The sequence below is a fragment of the Lissotriton helveticus genome, chromosome 1_1, assembly GCF_964261635.1.
Source record: "Lissotriton helveticus chromosome 1_1, aLisHel1.1, whole genome shotgun sequence".
Taxonomy (NCBI): Eukaryota; Metazoa; Chordata; class Amphibia; order Caudata; family Salamandridae; genus Lissotriton; species Lissotriton helveticus.
The window spans coordinates 1,086,231,628-1,086,252,318 of record NC_136057.1 but is presented as its reverse complement, the minus strand read 5'-3'; the positions used below and the strand labels follow the sequence as shown (position 1 = coordinate 1,086,252,318).

The 20,691-nt window shown below is 46.3% G+C and overlaps 1 protein-coding gene across 3 annotated transcripts in view; it reads right to left on the bottom strand.

The window, feature by feature from the left end:
• The window catches only part of CAPS2 (calcyphosine 2), an 887,654-nt gene that overhangs the window by 168,055 nt on the left and 698,908 nt on the right, over window positions 1–20,691 (bottom strand). For all 3 annotated transcript variants that reach the window (XM_078678143.1, XM_078678133.1, XM_078678152.1), the window contains one exon: window positions 7,496–7,612. In XM_078678143.1, the coding sequence (XP_078534269.1) occupies window positions 7,496–7,612 (117 nt within the window). The remainder of the gene's footprint in view (window positions 1–7,495; window positions 7,613–20,691) is intronic.

Sequence of the window (20,691 nt, the reverse complement as noted above, 5' to 3'; positions counted from 1 at the left end):
AACTCCCAGTACCTTTGTTTTAGGAGTTTTTTTGAAATGTTGGTTAGCGATTCTGGGTCAGACCAAAAGTTACTCAGGCCCAGTTTCCCGAACCATTTTTCGACATACACTAACCATGGCAGATAGGTGGTATTTTTTATAGCCATTATCTCTCGCAATGCTTCTCTATAATCCACCAGCTCCTCTGTGGACCACAGACGGACCCAATAGAGCAGCGGGCGAAGAGAAGCATAGTCGTCAGTGCGTCGGAAATTAAGGTCCCACAGTACAGGAGTCAATGGTGTGGAGCCCGGTACACCTAGGAGCTGTCTAATGAAGGAGTTCTCACGAACTAAAAAGGTGTCCTTCAATGCATAACCCCAAAGGTCTGCCCCGTAAAGGGAAGATGACTGTGCTTTGCCTTTGAATAGTTCAATGGCCGGTGAAACAGCTTTAAAATGACTGTTCCTATGCTTTTTTACAATTGGGAACTGGTTTTGGGTCAACCTCAATTTAGCATTTTCAAGTTGTGTTTTCCATGTTATTTTACTGTCTAAAATGATACCAAGGTATTTAAAATTAGGGACTTCTTCAATAATTTCATCATTTATTTTAAAAACTTTGTTAAAACCCTTGTGGGGATTAATTGTCATGACCTTTGTTTTTGAGGAATTAATTTCCAATTTCCTGTCATGACAGTACAAGTTAAATTTATTTAAAAGATTCTGAAGTCCTCTGGGTGTCTGAGATATTAAAATCGTGTCGTCTGCAAATAACAATGCCGGAACGGCTTCACCACACAATTTGGGAGAGTCATGCTCGCAGCCCAAAAGGGTGTCGGGAATATCGTTAACGTAAAGGGAGAATAGGGTAGGTGCCAAAACGCACCCTTGCCTGACCCCTTTAGATATATTTATTTTCTCACTTAGCTCCCCGTTTGGTCCCCATCTGACTTGTGCATAGTTATTCTCATGCAGTCTAATTAATAGCTGTAGAATGTTTCCAGGCACGCCCATGTTGTTTAATGTCTTCCATAGGTCTGCCCTAGGAACCATATCAAAGGCTGCTTTTAAGTCGACGAAAGCCACATATATGTGGGAGCTCCTTATAATAGTGTATTTCCAGACTAAACATAAAAATCTAAAACCCTGGTCCACTGTGCTTATTTTTGATCAAAAACCAGCCTGGTACCTCGTAAAAATAGAGTGATCATCGATCCATGAGGCAAGTCGACTAAGAACTTGGCGGGCAAAATTTTTTTGCAGCACGTCAATCAAGCTGATAGGACGATAGTGCGCAGGGTTCGACCTATCACCTTTTTGAATAGCGCTACAATCTCCGCCCCCTTCCATGTTTCAGGGACAGAGGCTCCACTAGCAATTTCATTAGATAATAGATTGATGTAGGGAGCCCAAATGTAATCCTCGTGCTTCCAGAGGTCCCCTGGTATTCTGTCTGGACCGGGGGCCTTTCCTGGCTTAACTGCTTTAATTGCTAAAACCGTTTCATTCAGAGTAAATACAAGAGGTGATTCTTGTAGTGCCATCTCTAAAAACGTGTTGGTCTGGTTTCCATTATCACCCGAGTCTGCACAAGCATATAGTAGGGAGAAGTGCCTAACCCAAGTGCTTTCTTCAAGGAATCTATCTTTAGTATCTATTGCCCCTTTGGTACCACTGGCAATAAGGCTCCAGAAAGAGGTCTGGTCTTTGCGCTTACAAGCATCTAACAGGTCAGACCATACCCTCTCGTCCCATTCTTTTTTAGCCAAGAAACTCGGCTCTTTTGATTTTAACATTGTCTGATAGGTTTTCCCTGACTGCAGTAATTAACTCCGATTTGGCTCTCCGGCATTCCTGGTTATACCAAGAATTACCCGTTTTTTTACATTTGTGGGCGCTATTTGGTCTTTTTACCACTCTGGTCAAGATCTCACTGAGCTGTCCAATTAACTGGTCATGGGATTCTATCAGACGAGGACTGTGGTTTGCGGTCCTGTTCTCCATCAAGGGGGACATGTGTCTAACAAAGACATGATAGATCTGGCTAACAGTATTTACATTTCCTAAGACTGATGGCCATTTTAGGGACCTGCGATTATTAGCTTCTAGAGGGCCTTGTGATAGAAGATTATGTCTGTCTCTCTTATTGGTAGAGTTTGTAAGCAGATTCTGCATAGAAAGAGTCAAAGGGTAATGATCACTCTCCGTGCGAACATCCACCTTCAGATCCACTACCATAGGCCATAAGTGTAACGAAATCATGAGATAGTCCAAGTGACTAGAACAAACACCTCTAGTAAATGTTGGCTTACTAGGGCAGTCTGAAGGCAGTCGCCCATTACATGCGCGCAGCCCATGCTCAAACGTTAAGCTCAGTAGTTGTAGGGCACTCACAGTGCAGGCTACTTTGTATGTAGTGTCAACCAAGGGTATATTATTGGCACTATCCTCGTCTTTGTAGATGTCTTCGAGACCCAAAATCGGCTCGAAACTTCTATTAAAGTCGCCGCCTACAATTACCGTTGCATTCTGATCTAACCCTGCCATGATGTTGCCTAGGTGGGTTATGACTGGCGATTCTTTGCATGCTTGATGGGGTCTGTTATAGACATTGATGACATAGATAGTCTGTCCCTTGGGCTTTCTTAATTCGATCATCAGGAGGTCAGAGTTGTTAGTATCTATCTGCTTATAACTTATCCCCCCTGTAATTTTTACCCATATTGTTAAACCACCAGACGGTCTACCTCCATTAGTGTTTATAGCAGGAGTAAAAAAAGATCTATAGTCGACCTTAAAGTGATTCTCTATCCCCCAGGTTTCCTGGAACAAGATAAGGTCCCCATTGTCAAGGTATTGATGCCAAACAGGATCGGTCAGATTTTTTCTCAGCCCTGCAATATTCCAACAAATTATTTTGTCTATTTCTAGAATTTCTTGGTTTACCTGTGCATGGGATTGACTAATAATTTCGATGGCTTCAGTATTCGATATTCGGATCGCGTCATTTTGTCTAGTGGGATGATTGGACAGCGACTCTCCAATGCAAGCCAAAGCATTTTGATGGTGCTCAGCTTCGGGGTTGTACCTAGGAGTGGTATCCCTTGCTTCGTTAGAAAGCCCCCACCCCATAAGTCAATCGCAGTCGTTAAGGCCAGCCAAAACTCCAAACCTATTGGTGGTGCTAACTCCATAATTATATGATGGAGCCCCGAACCCCCATCCATTTATAGCTGGATTCCATCTAGGCACTGGGGTAATAGGGTAGGGCAAGTTCAGCTGGTCTCCTAGCCACCCTCCAGCGCAATTGTCATTACGTCTTGGCGCATACATATTAACATGATTATACAAGCCCTGTCTGTTCACCAGGTTCCAGTTTGGCCCTTGGGTAATCAAACAGGGCGTTTTTTGATGGTCACCTAGCCATGCACCAACCCTATTGCTGGGGGCAATATTAGAATCAGTTTGCATGTGTCCCCCACCCCCTCTTTTGTTTCTTACCATCCAATCTGACTTGAGGGCATAATGTTTGGGTTCTTTTTTCAATTCATTGTAGAAGAATTCCAATGTAAGGGGGATTATGCTCCCACTTCTTCGTTGGGGGGGAAGAATATTGGGCAAGATATTCAGAAGCGTGGCTGAGTTATGGAAATTTAGCACGACACAATCACCCTTCCATTTTTTGGAATTATTCCCAATCCATGTCACCCTCCTTGCTGTTTTGACTTCATCAGCTAACTGCTGTTCTCCCCCCTGTGCCATCCTCATATTATTTGACAGCCAATGTAATGCCTTGCTGGTTAGAGATGAAGTTGTTTCTGTGTGGTCAGGTGGTAGGGTAGGGACATTTGCTAATACTAAAATCAAAGGTGCCGCTTCAAGTACAAATTGTGAAGAATCACTCTCAAGGCTATGGGGAGCTGGTGGAAGCGGTGGATCTATAGGGACCTCTTTTACTGGTTCTTGGGTGGTAGGTCCAATTTGTGGGTTCTCAGAGGGGATACTCTCTATTGGAGGTGTGTCTGATACTATCCCACCCATATTGTGCATCTCTTGGCAAACCAACTGCTTTGTAACACTCTTAGAGACAATGCCTATCGCATCAACTAATGTGTCTTGAGTACCTCCCAATTTTTTAATTACCGCAGTAAGTTTGTCAATTTTACTAGTCAGAGGCTTGATGAATGTCTGAATTTTCAACTCTAACAGCTCTGAAATTTTGGACAATAAAGCTTCATCCAGTATCTCCCTAGTGTTTTCCTCATTCTCCCGACATTTGTTTTTAGATTTTGGTGATGGAGTAGTTTTATTCTTCCCTGACCTTCCACCCCCACGATTTTTTTTGCATTTTACGACACGCTCTAACTGCCCTAGTCGCCCTCTTTACAGACGGTACTTCTTCCATCACATTGTCAGTATGTGTGTCCACATCAGTGTCCGTGTGAATCTCCATATCATCCCCAATAGGGCCACTTATTTCCATACTAGCATTGCCTGTAGAATCAATTTCACCGGTAATGATAATAGGGTCTTGTTGTGTGACATCAATTGTTTGTGAAGTAGCAGAGGGGCTCATAGAGGGGAGGGTAGGTGACTGATATAGGCCCAGCGATTGTCTACGGTCGCTATTTATCTTACTTACCACCTGGACAAGGTAGTTGTCCATGGTGTTCTTTGGTGTCTCAGGCGCCATGTGACTGTTCTTTTTGGACATAATTTTGAAGCAAATAAATTTTGTCTTGTGCCCATAAAAGAATAAAAGCAGGGGAACACTTGAAACGAGATGATCTTACTTCAAAAACAGGACTGGTAGCAGTTTTCTCCTCTTCCTTTTTAGGGGATGTGTTCGGGATGTGTAGGCTTTTACATACGCATTCCCTGCTAATCCAGGCCTTGCACGATGTTAAGGGGGTGGCCTAGCCTAGCCTCCTCTGGCCGTAGAGGGCCCGCCCTTTGCCCGGGCTTCGCCCGGCGTCCTGCTCGCGTCCCGCGAGACGGGGGTGACTGTGATTTAAAGCGCCGCCTGGCGCGCGATTGACGCGGATTGCACCGCTGAGGATGCTGGTCACTGTAGTTTTTCCGCCCCACACCACGCTCCGCTCTGCGGCCAGACCCCGAGCTGGAACAGGGGTCAGACGGCGGGAGGCGGGTGGGCAAGGACACAAGCACAAGCAGATTTAATTTCCTTCCAAATCGGCAGTGGGTCCCAAAGATACAACAGCAGTTCGCTCTGTGGAAGATTCCCCCCCTCGACCGGGGTGACTGTGATTTAAAGCGCCACCTGGCGCGCGATTGACGCGGATTGCGCCGCTGAGGATGCTGGCCACTGTAGTTTTTCCGCCCCACACCACGCTCCGCTCTGCGGCCAGACCCCGAGCTGGAACAGGGGTCAGACGGCGGGAGGCGGGTGGGCAAGGACACAAGCACAAGCAGATTTAATTTCCTTCCAAATCGGCAGTGGGTCCCAAAGATACAACAGCAGTTCGCTCTGTGGAAGATTCCCCCCCTCGACCGGGGTGACTGTGATTTAAAGCGCCGCCTGGCGCGCGATTGACGCGGATTGCGCCGCTGAGGATGCTGGTCACTGTAGTTTTTCCGCCCCACACCACGCTCCGCTCTGCGGCCAGACCCCGAGCTGGAACAGGGGTCAGACGGCGGGAGGCGGGTGGACAAGGACACAAGCACAAGCAGATTTAATTTCCTTCCAAATCTGCAGTGGGTCCCAAAGATACAACAGCAGTTCGCTCTGTGGAATATTCCCCCCCTCGACCAGGGTGACTGTGATTTAAAGCGCCGCCTGGCGCGCGATTGACGCGGATTGCGCCGCTGAGGATGCTGGTCACTGTAGTTTTTCCGCCCCACACCACGCTCCGCTCTGCGGCCAGACCCCGAGCTGGAACAGGGGTCAGACGGCGGGAGGCGGGTGGACAAGGACACAAGCACAAGCAGATTTAATTTCCTTCCAAATCTGCAGTGGGTCCCAAAGATACAACAGCAGTTCGCTCTGTGGAATATTCCCCCCCTCGACCGGGGTGACTGTGATTTAAAGCGCCGCCTGGCGCGCGATTGACGCGGATTGCGCCGCTGAGGATGCTGGTCACTGTAGTTTTTCCGCCCCACACCACGCTCCGCTCTGCGGCCAGACCCCGAGCTGGAACAGGGGTCAGACGGCGGGAGGCGGGTGGGCAAGGACACAAGCAGATTTAATTTCCTTCCAAATCGGCAGTGGGTCCCAAAGATACAACAGCAGTTCGCTCTGTGGAAGATTGCCATCGTCTTCACAAGACATGTGAGTGAGCTTCAGGCTCCATGTGTTCATTCATCATAAACCACATTTTTCCCTGGTAAACTGGCTGTGTACTCAGGCAGCCTTTCAACTGAAAGTAGTGATGCCTTCCACTTTGGTCAAACTATCCATCTGCAGGCGTTCTATGCCCCACCGCACCTCTCTAACGAAGAGGAGTGACTTCATCACTTGGAACGCAATAGAGAGCACATCGTATACATCGTTCATACCAAAGTCCACAGAGTGGAAGATTAGCTCTTTATGGGGTTCATCGGAGCAAAAATAGATAAGGCTGTGCAGAAGCATACCATCTCACGCTGGACTGTGCTCTGCATTAGGATCTGCTATGCATTGGCATAAAAACAGCCTCAGAAGGGCTGTGTGTCCATCTCACCATGGCAGAAGCTGCTACCAAAATGTTGAGACGCATAGTCCCTGTCTCATCTGTCAGGATGTTATGCGGATGTCCCTCCAATCACTACTGCCTAGACAGCCATATCCACTGATTTATTTTCCAGCTTGGTCCAGCAGAACTTTCTAGCTTGAGTCCATTCTTAGCCCACCTCCCCTTAGGTGCTGCTTTAGTAGCTATTAATAAGGGGTTAGAAATCTTTATCAGAAGAATAAGTTGCTTACCTTCTGTAACACTCTTTCTGGTAGAGACTATCAAGCAGCAGGTTTTTCACTGACCCTCCTATCCTACCCGTTCTGTGACAAATAATATGGGGCATGGACAGTCGGGAAAGCAACTGATCTCAGTGTGCAGGATTGGTACCTATATAAACCCGTATGTCACATCTAGAGTGGAACAGTGTTAGTGTTGAGCTACATTCCGCATGTGTCACCTTCCGGTGTGCAGAGGTACTATGAAAAAAGTTTCAAGATCCAGTCTGACACCTGAGGAATAGTCAAAAGGTGAGGAATCTGCCACTAGGCTAGAGTCTCAACTAGACAGACTGTTACCAAAGGTTAAGTAACTAGTTAATCAAAACCATAACAATGATCAGCATTATGAGGTTAATGATGTTGATGTGCGGACTTTTCTTTTCAATGGCTTTGTCCATTGGTAATCCAATCTGCAACATTAATAACACAGATGCTGAAAGGTGTGGAGAAGCAACTTTGCAAATAGGACAGTGTCATGCTGCTCTTCATGGGGATGCAATGATTTCACTGGTGGTGATATAGGTTACTATATATATTTGAGGTTTTCACAAAATCATATTACCTTTCTCACAAATGCTTTCCGGTACTCATTCATTTCACCAATTAAGGCACGAGTGAATTCACCATATTCAATATTATCACAGTTCTCCTCCAAAACAAGCCACAACGTATCAAAAACCTAGGATTAATTAACATTGATTATTTTACAATTCACCAAATGAAATTACACTTTATATTCATTTCACTGCAATTTAAGTAGTTGATAAGGATCAATATTTGAAGGACAAAGGGTGTCTTTCTATATAATAGCATGTTACCTGTATCTGCCAGGTTATTACAAACGCATGTTTTGCGATTGAGGATACAGAATGTAGTATATTTTCTTCTAAACACTGAAAATGATAAATGACATTTAAAAAACAATTTTTATTAGCAGGAGTGCTGACATTGGTGTGATTTGGGTATTTATGCATTGCGAGTAAGCACTCCTTCCATTCACATATTCACGGTTTAGACTTTACCTTATTTAAATTTCAAACCACAATGGTGAGTACAAACTAGCACCATCAACATTAAATAAACCCTTTTTGACAGGTAAAAACCTCCCTTTTAAATATTAAGTCATCGTCACCCCTTGTGTAAGCCTTGTAGCCCAAAAGGCAGGGTGCATGATATTTAAAAGTTGGACATGTAGAAATGTAATGTTACAGTGACTAGCACTCAAAAGCTCTTTTTACTGTAGGCAGGCTGACTGGCCCATAGACAAAGCAACATTAAATACCAATACACTATCTCGGGCATAGGACTAGGGAGACAAAAATTAATCAACTTTGCAATAGTTATTGTGCAGTTTTTGTACAATTGAGTTGTTAATACATATTAGAACATTGGAATGTTGAGAGCTCCATTGCAGAGCAACATTCCAATGTTCTACAAAGGCTTCTCGAAGTTCGAGGGGATTTATATCCCCTCGAGCTTCGAGAACCCTTTGTTTAATTTGTTAGAACATTCTGCCCTCTAGTGGCAGAATGTTCTAATAGCCTTATAGCCCTTCGTAGCAGGGCTATACCGGCTATTAAAGGCCCGCTGTTTCGTTAAAGTCCCTCGCCTTCGGCTCGGGCCTTTAACTATTCAGCGGGCCTTTAATAGCCGGTATAGCCCGCTACGGCGGGCTATAAGGCTATATTAAGGCAAAGTTTGAGCTCAGGTTAATTTAGCCACTTTAAGAGTTCACCCTGAAAAAGGTTGTTATTATTGCTTGACGTGGGTACTTGCCCACCCCAATAATCCAATTTCTTACAGTGGTCCAGATTTGTCCATTTTTATAGCAAAATCCTGGTCTGTAGACTGTTGCCAGGGACAGTCAAAATACATTTAGACAGTACTTTCGTTAAGAACTGCTTACAGTCCACTGCCTCTGTAGTGCTCCTATCCTCTCAAGGTCACCATAATCATGGACAAAGTGTAGGAATCAACGGCTCTCTATTCATACCAATGAGTAAAGGTTCTTAGGAACACACCTGAAGGGCCTGTCCTCTGACATTTAGGAGAGAATTCTACTGAGGCAACTAAACCCTGCTCTCAGTGGACAAAGACGGTATTTTCTCAGAGATTAAGTGGGAAAAGTTACTATGAACATTCAGAGACCTACTCTCAGACTGAAAATACATTACTGATATGAGTGGTAGATAGGTTTGAATACACTAATACAGCACAGAGTAAACCTAGCTGGAGGGCAAAGGTATGCTGAATAGCAAGCATGGGGATAAGAGTTTTGATTAACGGCACAAGGTGGGATGTGCCGTTCTACTGTGTGGTGAGGTAATGCGATTGAAGAGAAAATGTTTTAACTGCAAGAAGGTTGGGGCTATTTTGATGTTGATAATGTTTTTACAGATCCTGGATGTGTAGATGGAGAAGGCCTGTCCTCGGCCTGGTCTCTTCCTAGTTGCATTTCTTCATCTCCAGTCTGCCAATGTGCTGGCTCCTGGCTTGGCACTGTTAAACGAAGGTCATTATTTCTAAGGCAGGTTTTAGGGATGCCCTATTGAGCCATACTGGGCAGCATTCACAGTGATGCAGCTATCTTTAAAGTTGAAGTGGACATGAATGGGGATCAAATGTAGTCCTTTGACTGTTGGACTGAAGTAGTAAAACTTGAGCAAGCCTTTGATTAGGTATGCTACTGAGTGAAGAATGCCTTTCAGGTATGCATAGGTAGCTCGGAGAGCCTATCAAGCACAGTCTTCACTAAAAAGTTGCACTGTTGTTCTTAACTCCATCTGAAACAGGCAATTTGTCACTTTTTTCAGGAATGAAATCTGGTAAATGCTTTTTTTGCTGATGAGTTCCTTGAAGGAATGGTCAGTGTCAAAGGTGATTTTTCGTTAGGGGTCAACTGAGAGGAATAAAACTGTCTAAGTTTGTGTCAGGCAGACAAGCTTGAAAGAAGTGTTACTTACCTAGAACACCAGTTCTCAAGCATTGGTATCTTTCCTTGAATTACATGCTTGAATCATACCCCATAGTCAGACTGGGAACCCCCGGTAACTTAAAAAAATAGCAGTATATACATACACTCCCTAACACTGACTAGCAATGTAACTTTTTCCATCCTATTCGCATTATCATCCTATTCGCATTATTATACATGAGTCAACTTCAGCCAATAAGAACCCACCACAAACATTGTGTTCTCTTGACTGAAGTTTCCAACTGCCATATTTTTTACATGGTAAGCTATTCATCTTCTAATTTTGAAAGCCTCATTACAAGGGGTAGTGGGTGGACTAGATATGAAGTTATGTAAGATACAAATGGTGAAGAACTGGAGTTACAGGTAAGTAACTTATTTTCTTCTCCAGCATTCAATCTTTTATAGATTCACATGCTTGAATCCAGACTAACAAATCATTATTATCTTCCATAATAGTGAAAGGTGTTAATGAAGTTTACCATATACAAACAGATACCTGAGAACCGCATGTCTCATTACAGCCTCTTTGCTGGAATGCGTGTTGATGCAATAATGCTTTACAAATGCAAGAGAGTCATTCTCCAAGTCACTGCTTTGCAAATGTTATTCAATTAAATTCCTGAAAAGAAAGCTGCTGTTGTTGCCATTGGTCTTGTCAAATATGCTTTACTTTTCTTGACAATCGCCTTTTTATTGCTGCATGGGCTGCAGTAATACATGCTACAACCCATCTTGCAATCTTCTATTTAAACGCTACATTTCCTTTACTTCCAGATCCAAAAGCTACAAAGAGTGGATCCATATTACTTTTCTCCTTTGTTGCATGCAAATAAAGCTCTAGACTCCTCTTTACGTCTAACAAATGCGAAGTCCTTTCAGCTGCCATTACTGGATTCGCGGAAAATGTTGGTAACAATCTTTTGCCTCAAATGAAATGCAGTTGGCACCTCTGGAAAGAATATTGGATTTGACATCATTGTCACCTTATACTTTGAACAACTCAATATATGGCTCTGTACAACATAAAACCTGAGCACACCAAATCTCCTCTGATGTTATTGCTAATCAGAAAGTGGTTTTCGACATCAAATGCTTAAAAGTGGCTTGAGGAACTGGTTCCAAAGGCACCTTCATCAAGGTCGCCACATAATATTTAGCTCCCATTCTGGCGCAAGCTTTTGACTTGGAGGACATTTTCTGAACAATCCTTTCATAAATTCCTTTATAACGTTTGGAGAATACAATAGCACCTGATTTGGTGATCTGAGAAATCTCGATATTGCAGCTAGGTGCCTTTAACTGACACAAAGAAGAATCCTGACTCAGCTAGATGTAACAGATAAAGTAAAGACTTAAGTGGTTCCACAGTCTTTGGATACAAACCTTTACTACATGCCCATAGGACAAAAGTCCTCCTTTCAGATTGTTCGTTTTGATCATCATCTTAGCTCTTGCCTTTCTTAGAACCTCTGTACACTTTACCAAATTACCAAACCCTAAGTCCTGATGACCCATACAGACTGTTAGATGAAGTAACTGTGAGTTGTGGTAAAGTATTTATTTCTTATTCTTTGAAAGCAGTTGAACATCAGGTTTGAACTGCACTGGCTTCTCTACACAACTCCCACAGATCTCCATGCCAATGTTGGTGTGTCCATGCAGGCACTACTAAAACCACCTTTAAAATCTCTCCCCTCGCTTGAGGGCACTCTATCGAAGGGGTAAGAGCTCCGCACAACTGCCACCACATACTAGAACAGTTGTTATTTGGTATCGAGCAACTAGAATGACGGGGTGGGAACAGAAATTACGGAACAAACTCCGCTATGGGAATGGGACTATTTGAAGAAAGTGCGCAGACTGGGTGGCTTCCGGATAGAGAGTCTCATAGGTATTGACATGCTGGGTGACGTTTGGAAAAGTGGATGAATGGTGTCTTTTGAGAGTCTGTGTAAGGACTTACAGATGAGTGACAGAGAATTTCTTCAGTACCGTCAACTGGGCTCGGCACTTCGCTGCCACGTGCAAGACGGGACGGCACTCCCCGAATATACCTCACTGGAAGACAAGCTTCTGCTAGACCCCATGATTCAGAAGGCTGTGTCGCTTACATACAAACAACTTGTGAATAACGCTCCTGACTGCTTGGGTCCCCTGCGGGAGCCTTGGAAAACGCAAGTGGGTCTGCTGGAAGATGATGATTGGGCGGAGGCCCTCCAATGCTCCAGCGAAATAGCCATTAGAGTGCGCTTTCATTTGATCTAGCTCCGCATCCTCCAAAGATCGTATGCTTAAAAAATGGCACAAGTTCACATTAGGGGTGGAGGTTCTGAGGAGTGTGCCAGGGGATGTGGTGAGAGGGGGTGGTTCTTTCATATCCTGTGGGACTTCCCCAAGCTTCAGAAATACTGGAAGGGCTTTGTCCTCGGGATGGAGGCAGTAGTGGATGCTCAAGGTCCCCTCGATCCCCAATGGCATATTCTTGGTGTCACTGGCAAACTCACTTGGCCAAAGTGGTCCAAGTCATGGTTGGCATTGGCAGGGGGGGTTTAGCCAACGGGAATATTGCATGCGCTTGGGGAGCAACGGATCCTCTGACAGTGGCTGCATGGCTATGCGACTTGGACTGGTGCTGTGGGGCAGAACGGGTGACGTATCAAAGCCGGGGATGCCCTCGGAAGTGGGAGAAAATATGGGGACCGTGGACATTGTACAAGGGTCCCTGAGGGCTCTTACGAGTTGTCTGTTCAGGTTTCTTGGAGGGTCTCAGGATGTATACTATTGGGGGGTGGAGAGGCACACGTCTATTTTTCTGGATTCTAATGTGCTAGATTGTCAACTGCCGATCTCCTCTCTACAAATGTATGATTGTTTATATCTGAAGCTTGTTTATCAAGTTAATAAAAAGAAATTAAAAAATAAAATCTCACTCCTCATCTTACGTATTAACCTCTTAATCAACAGTATTGGAATGCATACTCAATTTTCTCTGTCCAGGGGGCGTGGTTTCGAGCGTCAAGATGGCAGTCGCACTCTAAGAGTGCTCTGGACCCCTCTATCATCCACACTCATCCTAGTACTCCTCCAGTTAAGAACACCTCTCTGCAGCACCCCAAACCAAGTGGTGCCCGTGTCCGAAGTCGGCCCCGAACAGGACTGCGGACGCCGTTAACGTTGATCCGGAGTGGAGCCCGGGTTGCAGCAAAATGGCAGTGGCATAACCCGAGACCGAGGGGTTTGCTCACTGTGGACTGCAGGGCGCAGTTGGCATCCACTGGGAATGGCGGAGGCCCCCATGGTGCGGTCGCCCTTCGCTGACTGCGCCTTAAGCCCTGCGGACAGCACGAGAGACACAAAGTTCCACGAACCTGTGCTGTGGTCGGACGAGATGGCGATTGGCGAGTGAGAGGCAACGGGCCTGGCTGAGGATATCCCCGACATGAGCTGCGACACTGGCGGGGAATCGCCGAGCCACCGGACTGCCTGGCAGTGCAGTGGCGGCCCTCCTGCTTCCATCTGTCGCTCGGTAGGGGGGGCAGAGGAAACACTCGGTCTTCGGTCGGCAGGACGTTTCAAGAGGGCTACCGGCCAAAGAGCGACACTGGGCCTGGCGGGGGCAAGATCCGAAGGAGACAAGGTACCTGCTAAGGTTGAGACATTACAAAACTGAGTAGCGGTTGCGGCAACACACTGGGGTGCCTCTCAGCCCTTGGACAAATGATGGGTCGGGTGTGATATCTACAATAACTGTCCGACACCCTCTGGGCTGGGTCTGCCTCTCCCGCCCCTCCACTTTCCCCTGGCATATGGAAGACGGTGCGCACAGGCTATGACCTGGCAGGGCGGGTGCTGCATAGGGAAGTGTCTAGGCCTTCTCCTAGCTCTCTCGAACCTGGGACGGGGAGCGCCACCTCCATTGAGGTTCTGCCAGAGGGGTACTGACACATGTGGGTGGACCCAGGGATCCAGGGACACAGCTACAACTAACCTATGGCCTCTATGGGTGAATTGACTGGCCTTCAGCAGCCCTATCTCTGGGCGTATACAGCTTCAGCGCAGTTGCTGGACTCCAGACGAAGTGTAGATGTCCCGGTTCCTGAGGCAGTGTATCCTGACTCGGGTCGAGCTGCAACTCCTGTCAGAATTTGGGGTCCTGGAGAAGTGTGGCAGTCCTCTGAATGCTTCCCGCAGGGGTCCCCCCATTTGAACCAGGAAGAAACCTGTTTGATGGCTGTGATCCACCCTTCCTTGGACCAAGATGCATCACTTTTTGAGCCGTGTAGGCACAATCATGAACTGACAATGGAACGAGGCAATCTCACCAGTCAGAACGACCTCTGAGCAAAACTAGAGGACTCAACAGACCCCCACCAGAGCGTCCCCAGAATACGGACGTGGACCCTCTGAGCCCCACCCTGATGAAGTCTCCCATGAGGATTCCCCGGTGGGGACATGATGCTGACACGGGCTGACAGGCTATTTCCACCGCTGCAGATATTTGGGGATCTGCAAGCTTGGTAACGAACACACATTGCAAATTCACACCGCCCCCTTCGACACAGTGCAGCCATGCGGAAAGAGAGACGGGCGAAGCCTCCGCAAACCCAGACCACATGGAACAACATGCTACCAGTGGCCCCAGCCATGGGGAGATTGTGCAAAATACGAGCAATCACCCAGAAGGAGACCTAGTTACCAACCTGCAAGCAATAAAAACCTCCCAGGATTCTGCAGAGGCTAAGACTGGGGAACTTCGGTGCATATGGCCCGCATCCATCTGGACTTTCGCAATGCCACCATCCAAATAACAGAAGCCAAATCCCAATTGTCGGAGGTAGAGGATGATGTATCAGCTTTGAAGGCGCAGGCCAAGTAGCTTCTATCCCACACAACTAACCTCCATAGGCGGGCCGAAGAAGCTGAAAATCAATCACATTGGAATAAACTCAGCCTAGTGGGAATTCCTGAGGGGGCCGAACCTACACAAATGACCACTTTAATTGAGAACTGGTTCAAATCCTGGATGACCCCAAGTGCACTTTCGACATGGTTTGTCGTGGAAAGCGCCCATAATGCGCTCGCGCCCAGGCCACCACCTGAACCCTTGCACCAGCCAATCATTGCCAAGATCCTACGTTTCAGACATCGTGATGCCATCTAGCAAGAAGCTCGCTCCCTGTTCTACAAGGGAACCAAAATAATGATCTTACTGGCCTATACTAAGGAAGTACAAACACAAAGAAGATCATAATTCTTTGTAAAACAGAAACTACGAGCCCTCAACCTGCCCTACAGACTTTCTGGCCCATCTCAAGGTGATACTTCAAAACAAGACTCACTTCTTCGATACTCTGGGCGAGGCATGGACCTGGATAACCAAGGAGTGCCTACTTCACCTGCGGGAGAGTGTCCCTCCACCTTGCCTTCAGGCAACATCGCAGACTGACAAAGTTGAGGGCTCCGACCGGCGGCACCCTCAGTCCTGGAGAGGACACAACACTCAAAGGAAGGTGAGTACCTCGCCCTCTGGCTCCCCCCACGAGACAGGTGGATCACCTGTACCCCAAGATTCACCAATCATCCCAGAGAGCCCGCCTCTTCAAAGCTGCAGTCCGATGAACCCTCCAAATCTAATTTCAAAGCACTACCACCAACATTTTAGCACTCGAGGACTGAAAATCCTGATTTACCGAGGGGTCCACCACCTTGTCCCTGCAATTAGCTTCATAAGCTAATTGATTTTAAGTTTTGGTTTATCAGGTGACAAATGCTTCAACAGTGGTTGCGGGGTTTGGTAGGGGCTGTTATTTGTGCTGCTGTTAGCAATGTTTTGTTTATTTGCAATATTGTGAATGATGTTTATGATGCTCTCCCAGGCGTCCTTCATAGCACGGCTGAAAGCCCCCAGATGCTCCCAGGTTCTAGTCACTCAAATCCATGAGGTTGCCCAGACCACTCTCTCCACGCACTGCCACCTAGTCACAATGCCACGGCCTCACTATGAGAGTGAAACCCTCAGAGTCCTCTCATGGAATGTCAATGGACTCCTAGATAAAGTCAAACGTGCAGCAATCTTAAAATATTCACATATATTTACTTGGATGTCCTTTTGTTACAACAGACACACCTGATGGGGAATTGTTTTCTAGGATGCCAGGGATTCAACAGGGTCTGGCACTCAGGATTCTCTCAAGCATCCAGAGGAACAGCGATCATCCTGAGACGCTCCCTCCCCTTTACACTGGTCCAAAAACCAATGATCCTCAGTGCCGATTCGTGACCCTTACAGGAACCCTAGGGGATGCCACTGTCAATCTGCTATTGCACTATATCCATCCGGCGAACCCAGAACCCGCCCTTCGGGCCACTGTAGATCTAGTATCCTCCTTTCTCCAGGCCATGACAGTGATTGGAGGGGACTTTAAAGCAGTCTTAGAACCCACTAGAGATGCCACAGGTACATCCTCCTCCCATAGAAAGCTGGGAGCTAAACGACTTGTAGAATGGTCATCCAAGTTGGGCCTCTGTGATGTCTGGCGAACTTAGAACCCGAGAACACTCCAGTATACCCATACATCTGCTGTACACCATACACATTCCAGAGTTGACCTTATCTTTATGCCAGCCCCCGACTTCAGGGCAGTAACTGATATTCAAATTCTAGCGCGAGGCATATCGGATCACTCCACACTCCTCCTTCAGCTGGGGGGCCCCATGGCCGCTCCACGTCCTATATGGAGGCTGAGTGCCTAGTTTCTTCAAGACCAGGAGTATAGGCAGATGGTTGAGGGTGAACTTAAACAATACTTCCACACTAATGAGGGCAGAGTACAATCTCAGAGTACATTATGGGAGGCGAGTAAATCTACATTCCGAGGCTACACTTAAGGGTTCCTAAAACACAGACGTTTAACACAGATCACCATCTTTCCCAGCAAGAGGCCCAGGCCCTCCGTCTAGAACAGAACACAGCCAAGGCAGATGGAGATGTTGAACACCAGCAGCTCCATTTGTTAAGGGACGAGATTAAGCACATATCGCTTGAATTTGCCAAATTGTTGTGTAGGTCCTCGGCTGTCCGATTCTATAGGTGGGGTCACAAAAATGACAAGATGCTTCACTGGGTTGTTTCCCACCCCCTGGCCAACTGGATAGTGCCGGAAATCCGTGATACTCAAGGACGCACGTTTCACACCCCGGCCGCAATTGCTCAAACATTTGTTGAATACTACACAGAGCTCTACTCGGCGGACCATTCACAGATGCTAGATTCTACCTCATTATTTCTGCAGGATTTCCCCTTCCGAGGCTGTCAGAGAGGGAAGTCCAGGGCCTGGATGAGTCCATCACAGGAGAGGAAGGTGGAAAAGCAATCTTGTTACTTGCTACCCGTAAGACTCCAGGTCTAGATGGTCTCCCAGCTTAATACTATGCGCATTCCGAGAAACTCTGATCCCATGACTCCACGCTTTATTTGAGGAGGTTCTGGAGAGAGGTAAATGGCCATGGTCGTGGTTTTACCCAAAACAGACCCTCCGCCGACCTCATGTTCCAACTACTGTCCGACCTCACTTATAAATACTGAAATTAAAATATATGCCAACATTCTCGCTAGGCGTCTTAAGCAGGTACTCCATACTTTCATACACTCTGATCAAGGTGGCTTCATGCTGCATAGAAGCACAAGGCACTGTCTGAGACGCCTCCAAGTTGCCCTTGCTCATCCCCCACCTCCTTCCCCGTACTTAGCCCTACTACTACTCGATTATGAAAAGGTCTTCGACGCGGTCGACTGGCTATACTTAGGAAATGTGCTGGGGAGAGCGGGCTTCGGCCTGCAATTCAGGAAGCTGGTAAGGGTGCTCTACTAACCCATTGGCCAGGGTCCTCATTAACAGGACACTCTCAGAGATTTCCCCTATCAGGAGAGGAACCCGGCAGGGATGCCCTCTCTCTCCCCTCCTCTTTGCTCTCACAATAGAGCCCTTAGCTTGTCTCACCAGGCGGACACGCAGATACAAGGGCAAGGGTGGAGATGGCAAGGCCCACATGAAGATCGCATTGCTTTGTATGTGGATGACGTCCTGCTCTTCCTTGCCGACCCAGCAAGCTCAGGCCCTAGATGCCTTCAGGTCCTTCAATCCATTGGGGAAGGGTGGGGCCTGCGTCTTAACCCGGCCAAATCAACCTTGGTGCCCCTTCACTTTTCACAAGACTATCCTCCTACAATTAGATTAATGGGGTGTTCACCCACAAAATCAAAAAGGACCTGGGTATTTATGATATAATAACAGTGGTCCTTGACTATAGATTTAAAATGAAATCATCAGTAAACCAATATACATTACGTAATGCGAATCAATCTGCATTTATCAAGACTAAATCTGTATGGGAGAAAAAAGACTTTTTTTTAAGCTCTCTGTATGACCTACAGAGACAGTACCCAAGGGGAACAACTAAATTTACAAGGAAACGAACCAAACAATAATGGTATAGTCTCAATTTCAAATTTTATCAGCAAAAAAGCAAACAATCACATTTATTTACAGTACCAACAGGGACAGTGCTGTTGATATCCGGCGCAAGTGCTACAAAAGAAGGAGAGAAAAAGGGGTGCTCAAGTGTTTTAAGTGAAAAATGAAGAAATCATGCTAAAAAACAGTTCCAATATTTACAACAATATACACAAGCGATAGCTTTCCGCAATTAATAATACAAACAAAAAAGCCTGTTCACTTCCTTCCAGGAAGAATAATGGAAGGGGGGGGGGTTGGGAAAAACTATGATACAGGCAGTTTACAAATTGGGCGTCGACGTTTCGACCCTATTGCACGTGGGGAGTTTACTACCTCGGCGGCAGGTCTTCTTCAGGACAATAAGGGGGAGGGGGGGGGGGGGGGGGGGGAGGGGGGAAGGAGGACAGAAGGGCTTGGCCACAATTCACTAGGATTCTGGATAGTCACCAATTAGTCTTATTTGGTCCAGATTCCGTCAATTGGAGTGGGTCACCTGTCTGTGAGGCAGTTTAATTGTCGGTGAGTGGACTCGGGCAGTCTGGGGGTCCAATCAATATATTTTTCTAGTAGGCTGTAGATTACCGGCGCCCCCACGGGCCGTCCGGTAATAGTTTAGACAGATCACGCCTATGTTGCAGATCAGGTTGCAGCGTGTACTCGCTGGTTGAATGGCCGTCGTGTTTCAGCACGAGCCGATATCTAAATTCAGGCTCTCTCCGAGAAATAGCCCAGGTCGAGGATTATTATTTCCCAAACGGGACGAGTCAAGCGTCCGGATTCTGTAGTCACTACCGCGTAGTGGTGACGTTATCACCACTACGCGGTAGTGACTACAGAATCCGGACGCTTGACTCGTCCCGTTTGGGAAATAATAATCCTCGACCTGGGCTATTTCTCGGAGAGAGCCTGAATTTAGATATCGGCTCGTGCTGAAACACGACGGCCATTCAACCAGCGAGTACACGCTGCAACCTGATCTGCAACATAGGCGTGATCTGTCTAAACTATTACCGGACGGCCCGTGGGGGCGCCGGTAATCTACAGCCTACTAGAAAAATATATTGATTGGACCCCCAGACTGCCCGAGTCCACTCACCGACAATTAAACTGCCTCACAGACAGGTGACCCACTCCAATTGACGGAATCTGGACCAAATAAGACTAATTGGTGACTATCCAGAATCCTAGTGAATTGTGGCCAAGCCCTTCTGTCCTCCTTCCCCCCTCCCCCCCCCCCTCCCCCTTATTGTCCTGAAGAAGACCCGCCGCCGAGGTAGTAAACTCCCCACGTGCAATAGGGTCGAAACGTCGACGCCCAATTTGTAAACTGCCTGTATCATAGTTTTTCCCAACCCCCCCCCCCTTCCATTATTCTTCCTGGAAGGAAGTGAACAGGCTTTTTTGTTTGTATTATTAATTGCGGAAAGCTATCGCTTGTGTATATTGTTGTAAATATTGGAACTGTTTTTTAGCATGATTTCTTCATTTTTCACTTAAAACACTTGAGCACCCCTTTTTCTCTCCTTCTTTTGTAGCACTTGCGCCGGATATCAACAGCACTGTCCCTGTTGGTACTGTAAATAAATGTGATTGTTTGCTTTTTTGCTGATAAAATTTGAAATTGAGACTATACCATTATTGTTTGGTTCGTTTCCTTGTAAATTTAGTTGTTCCCCTTGGGTACTGTCTCTGTAGGTCATACAGAGAGCTTAAAAAAAAGTCTTTTTTCTCCCATACAGATTTAGTCTTGATAAATGCAGATTGATTCGCATTACGTAATGTATATTGGTTTACTGATGATTTCATTTTAAATCTATAGTCAAGGACCACTGTTATTATATCCTCCTACAATGCCTCTCCTTCATATATCACGGTATCTGGGTAGCGCTCCATCCGGACTTGACCTGGTCCCTCAATGCTTTTTTTCCAAACTTTTTTATTGATCTTTTATGGTTGCAATATGATCACAACCCAAAATAATAGTACACTTCAGAGGCATATCATGCATGCATTGCAAGTTGAGAGAAGCACAATTGTTATCAATATCATACAAAAGCGGTCTAATCAGTCACATTATATCACGGAATAATAGAGTCAAATATAGCATAGCCGTATATTATGTCAATTCAGTCACTGACATCAGATAGTGAATCATCCTACGAGGGATCACATATTGCCGCGGAATTCGTTCCATTTACCCCATATCTTTGACCATTTCCTAGGGCAACCTCTGTGCATATTGGTCCTTCAATGTTAACCCCCTGC